The following is a 6,000-nucleotide window of genomic DNA, read 5'->3' as shown; positions in this document are numbered from 1 at the left end:
ATCATTATGAGAAAACAAAAACAACAAAAAAGAGACTGAACTGTCTACAACTCCTTTTCCCAATCATCCATGCACCACTCTTTAGAGAAGAAGCAGAAGAGTCAGAAAAAAAACTGATCCTAGAAAGAGCATGCAGAAAGAAATTATTTTTAGTTTTATTTAGTATTTATCACTATCCTACTCCATTTTTAGTTGGCAATAAATTGAATAAACCTTTCCCAAGTCTATTCTGCCCATGACAGTAACCTGTGAATGATCTTATTTTTAGCCTGACCCAGAAGTTTTTCCATCTTATTCTCCCACTCTGTACTCCCTGTAGGGAAGTTATAGCGTGGCTGAGCGACCAGCCAAGATGAATTCAACGCACTCTTCCACAGTACAGAACAAAATCATATAATAATCAAATGAAGAACACAGGCAATCAACAATACACTTCAGTTTGCCCCCAAAGTTTTAAAGTTGTTCTATATAGATGATTTAACTTACTGTGAAATTCAGCTGACACCCACCCATGATGTAATCAAGGAATGTACATTCTACTATGATCTGAAAACAAAAGACAGAAAGTAACTTTTTATTTTTTTTTTATTTTTTTTTTTTTGAAAGGGAAAACAATAAGTATCATTGGAAGCACTTCTGAGGTTTCAGATTTCTTATCTTTACTAATATGAATCACTAATTCCAATCCTAACTTTCACAGTAGCGAGGATATTTATAGTCAATACCATCAGCTACACTTCGTATTGGAATCAAACTTGTTCCAGAGGTTCTTACAGACAGGCAGCAGAGCAACTCCAAAATCAGCATCATTAACAAAAGATATTAAGACTTGGCAGATTTTAATTATGAAACTGAGTGTTTCAGGAATGGCCTTATAATCTGGTAAGGAACTTTCAAGAGAGTACTGAAGGGGAAGAAGGTGAGGGACACATTCAAGGGCAGACATGTTTCACCTGTAAATCACTCCGTTCTTTATGTAAATCAAAGCCATTAAACATTTACTATGTCTGCCAACTTCACACATTTTGAAGTTTCTTACAGTTTGAGGATGAAGGTATACTTGGTGAGAGCTGTTACGCCTGAACAATTAAAAACAAAGATTCTCATAAAAATATGAGAATATATTACTGACCTCACAGTGCTTAACGCTCACAATTCCAGAGTTTTTGTAGTTTTTCTTCTTTTGTCTTTTCTTCTCATTGATGCACTCAAATTCAACCTGCACAAATGCAAAACAAAACAGAAGTACTATAAGTAGTAATTATGCAACACCTTCAGAATTTTTCCCTCTAGCACTCATACATTTGGCTTATATTAGAAAATGAATTTTGCTTTACTATCAAAAGTAAGCACAGCCATCACAATATCAGCAAGAAAAATCCTATTATTCTCCCATCAAAAAACCAGATAATTCTCTCTTATCAAAAGCTTCCAAGAAGGTTCATTTAGACAACTGTACTTCAACTATATGAAGAATCCCAGTACAACTTTCTTTGTCAAAGGCACTGAGACTCAGTCAGGCAAATCACTACTGCTCCCACAGCAGTGCCAGTTACATAACGAAATAAAAGGTATACATTTAAGCTTTCCAGAAACAATTTCTACACACTTCATTAACTAAAACAGTACCTTAACCAAAGGGTGAGATCTGTAGCTAGCTATGTTAAGTAGTTACTGCCATCATGCAGTCACTACTGTCATAATGCAGTACATTTGGTTCATAAGTAGCCAGTGGAACTATTTCAGCCATACCTTCTGACCTGCTACAAGAAAAACAGGCTCCACTTCTTTGGTTTAGATTAAACTACACTTTACAAAAACTCACCTTGCAATTAATCTCAAGTGAAAGAGGGCACTGAGTACACTAGCCAGGTCAGCACCTGAGAAGCCTACATGCCCCTTCTTTATCCCTGCTAGAAAAAATATCTTCCATAAATGTAGTTGATACCATAATTGTGAGAACCCAAGAACACACTTGGGAGTATCTATACTCCAATTCCAATACACAATGGAAATATTTTATAGATCTTATCAAACTATTCGGAAGATGTGAGATTAGAAATATATTATTTTTGAAAGAAAAAATGACTGCACACCATTTGCATTGTCTTGTATCTATACTCCATATTACTGAGACAGTAAAAATAAAGGAAAATATATAAAGGAAAATACAAGGAAACCAGAATTCTCTGCAAATAACACAGAAGATTAAAAAGCACTAAGTGGAACCCTGTAGTAACTCAAAATGAATTCAGGAACAGGTATCAACAAGAACAGCCTGGCAAGGCTCAAAACAACAATAAAAAAAAAAAAATCTAGAGTCAAGGCTGACTCCTCATCATTAACAGCTCTGAAGAACTTAGTACAAATACAACACTCAAGATGTTACAAAAGTACAGGCAGGTGCTCAGTGCATCTTATTACTGTCAGTGCAGTAATGATTCTGAAGATTTTCAGAACTAAATGAAAAGATGCTAAAATATTTTGGCAAAATATATGTCAGTAAAGCATACACTTTTCTGCTATGGTTACTATACCTTCTTTCTTTCTTTTCCTTTTTTTTTTTTTTCCTGAAGTGAAAACTTTATTACAAGGTTTGCAAGTTGTTGCTACTCTTCAGAACGCTAAAAGTAAATTCACTTTAAAGAAGAGGTAATGACCAACTGAAGAATGTATGAAGTATTACAGTTGTTAAAAATAAATTTAAAAAAAAAAATTATGCAAATTATGGCATTTATTTTTTTTACAGGGGATGAGTGTTGTGGGATTTTTTCTAGGGGAGTCAAAGGAAAGTTACAGTTAATTAAATTAATTTCTGCAGATGGTTAGGCACTTGATATTTAATATCAAAATAAAGAGGGAAAAAAGCAAAACACAACTCTAGCCAAGATATGAGGCCCAGAAAAGTAGAGTCACAGTGTAAATATCCAGACCAGACAGTTTCAACTACGGTAGCACTGTTCAGCTGTAATGTAACACAACTCAAGTACCAAAAAAAACTTACCATGTAAATTTTTTCCTGAAATTAGTAGAACACCTCAAAAATATCTAAGTAGCTTAGAATATGTAAGACTTACAGGTGAGGACCGAGATGCTTCCTTCAGTTTTGACATTGTCGTTTGGAAACTTCCTATGAGATCATGAGACCCATCACTATCATAGTCATAACACTCAACCTAAAATGAAGCATTACTCAGTGTTAATAACAGAAGTAAGCCTACAAAAGCAATAAATGCTGCAATGGTATTTTTACATGAGACTGAACATCCAAAATATTCCTGGAACTCTTACATCATTGACTTTTTCTTGTGTTGCAGTCTAAGGTTTGAATAAGCTTTTAATGATCATGGATTTCAACAGGGTAAAAGCCAAACCACCCAGTTGCAGATCCTATCCTCCATTGAACTGAAGACTTGAGAATGCCAAATAGTGACAGGTCTCACACGGGAGGGAAAAAAAATCAACATTTTTGGAACAAGAGGATATTCCAACTATTTCCATTATGATCTATATATATTTTACCCACCATCATCATGGGTTAGAAGGCTTAATCTTTCATAAGCATTAAGCAAATTTAACATTGAGTATCTAGCTAACAATTCAGCAGTTTTTTCTTTTAAGCTACCAGGAAAATTTTATTAATACTTAAACAATGCATTCATCTACGAGAGAACTCAGAATCTGTAAGTATAAGAAGGTTCAGCTCTAAATCTAGAAAGGACTTTATTTTTTCCTAATGCTAGAAAACTTAGAGACTCTATGATCCATGCTTCATGGATCTGAATATCAGCTAAAATCCCTCCTTGTCTGTATTCAGCATTTAATGGTAAGGATTCAGTATTCAAATAATTCATCTTTAAACACCCCCAAGAAAGAACAAGGAGAAAACAGACTTTTTTTTTTTTTTTTTCTGTTTGAGAACATATCAGTTTAAGTGAACAGAATTTTACCACTCTGTTACTTTCACCATAATGCCTTTATTTTTGAAAGCTAAAGCTCCAAAAAAAAAAAAAAAAAAAAAAAAAAAAAAAATATGAAACTTCACATGCTCATTCCATCCACTTCTGATATTTTATTACAGTTTTACATGTAGACATGCTAGTTAGCTTACTGCAATTAATCAAATCACAGAAAAATGAACCTAAACAAATTAAAATGTTAAAACCAGAAGCCCGGGAAGGAATTTTCAATTATTTTGAATCAAAAGATAAACCTCAAAAAAAACTCTTCCAGAGTATGAAAATATATGTATATATGTATGTATAGAAAACTGCACAGATGCTTTCACACCTTTTCTTCAACACTGAAAAAGTCTTCCTAAATTTGAGAAACAATTCAATTGTATTGACCACTTCATTTAGGAGTAACAATGAAAACCAAACAGTGCGAACGTACAGGTCTGAGTTCCTGGGTGTAATTATCTTTCAGAAAACAAGAAATAATGTTGCAGCACAAAACATTATGTGGAAATTCTAAGCTGTGGAGAACATGCCTCAATGTTGCAGTTTGCACTACTCCTACAGCATTCTGAATGCACTAACAAATACAAAACGCATGCACATGCACTGAACAGCAACTTAAATCTCATATAATCATCCACAATATCAATAGATTGATGTTCACACCAAATGCCAGGTGTATTATTTTGAACACCAAATGTAAGCCAATCAAATAATCAGCCAAGAGCTTTGGTACCTGAGATCTAAAACTAAAGATGCTTCTTGAACCAAAAGTTACAGTTCTTGTTCACAGTTATCAGTAATTTCATTTTAAAGGAATTAGTTTGTCTTGCCTATTTGATTAATTGAATTTAATTTTCAAAACTTAGCCCAGGCAAGACAGAAACCTTTATTTTATTCCACATATACTCTCTCTTGAACACATGGTAACACTAAGGAACCACGTGAAAATATTATATAAGAATTTTCCCCTGCAGAATCTGTGTGCTTGTTCCAAATCAACGATTCACTTTTGTAGCACATAAAAGCTTCACTGACTACAAACACACTCACAAAAAACACAGCAATAAATCCAGAAGATGAAGACTCAGCTTGGTTTGTGCATTGCTGGGAATACACAAACTAAGCCAATAAATGGATGAAAAGACACTCATTAGGGAAAAACTGGTATTTTTACTTACTATGACAAATAGCCCATTATGTACATAACTGTGCGCATATAAAAGTGTTAAAGTATTATTTAATCCTTCAATAATATGATACAATTTTGTTTGCATTTTAATGTTTGAAGTGATAGCTCCTGGTTTTCTAAGTTACTACACACCAGAAGCTGAAATTCAGCCTCCTGTCTGTTTGCTTGCAAGTCAGTCATTAATTTAGTCAATGGCCTTTGTTTTATCAGAGATGTTTACTGGAAAAAATAAAATAAATAAAATACATATTTATAACATACTCAGAAGCAAGACCTACTTAAGGAAACAGCTATTTCAAGGTAAAGGTAAAAAGAAAGAAACAAGAGAAGAAGAAAACAAAGTAGCAGCAAGGGAAGCACGTTCTCAGGTTCTGGACTTGTGAAACTGTTTATTAACTATGTATTTAAACATATACAGGTGCTTGTAACATTCACATCTCTGTGGCCGTTAAGCATTTTCCAGGATTGCCTCAAGCCACACTACTAATATCGGTCACATGCAGTTCATGCTCTCATTTGTTTTTCCCCAAAGAACTGAAAGTACAATAGTTTCATTTGTTGTTGCTGTTTTGTTTGTTTGTTTTCCAAATGCTAAAATAACAGGTTCCCATGATGTTCATGTTAGCTTATAAATGCAGTTGTGATTGGCTACTTATCTTTAATTCCTTTCTTAAACTATGGAAATTCCTGAAGAAAAAACACTCAAAAGTTAAACATACTTCATTCAAGGTAAGATCTGAAACGCCTGAGTTAGAGATCAGTGCTGGTAAACTCTGCAGATTTGGTTACCCTTCTGACAGAAGGTTCAGTTTCATCTGAGGAGAAAAGCTGTGTGACCTGGAATTTACA

General features: G+C 34.0%; 1 protein-coding gene across 1 annotated transcript in view; it reads right to left on the bottom strand.

Annotated features, from left to right (window-relative positions):
• The window catches only part of CPNE3 (copine 3), a 26,874-nt gene that overhangs the window by 7,130 nt on the left and 13,744 nt on the right, over window positions 1-6,000 (bottom strand). The window contains exons 8-10 of the mRNA XM_015855817.1: window positions 3,078-3,176; window positions 1,133-1,219; window positions 487-546 (exon numbers count right to left, since the gene is read on the bottom strand). Coding sequence (XP_015711303.1) covers window positions 487-546; window positions 1,133-1,219; window positions 3,078-3,176 — 246 coding nt within the window. The remainder of the gene's footprint in view (window positions 1-486; window positions 547-1,132; window positions 1,220-3,077; window positions 3,177-6,000) is intronic.

The sequence above is a fragment of the Coturnix japonica genome, chromosome 2 (assembly GCF_001577835.2).
Source record: "Coturnix japonica isolate 7356 chromosome 2, Coturnix japonica 2.1, whole genome shotgun sequence".
NCBI lineage: Eukaryota > Metazoa > Chordata > Aves > Galliformes > Phasianidae > Coturnix > Coturnix japonica.
This window is presented reverse-complemented; position numbering and strand designations above follow the sequence as displayed.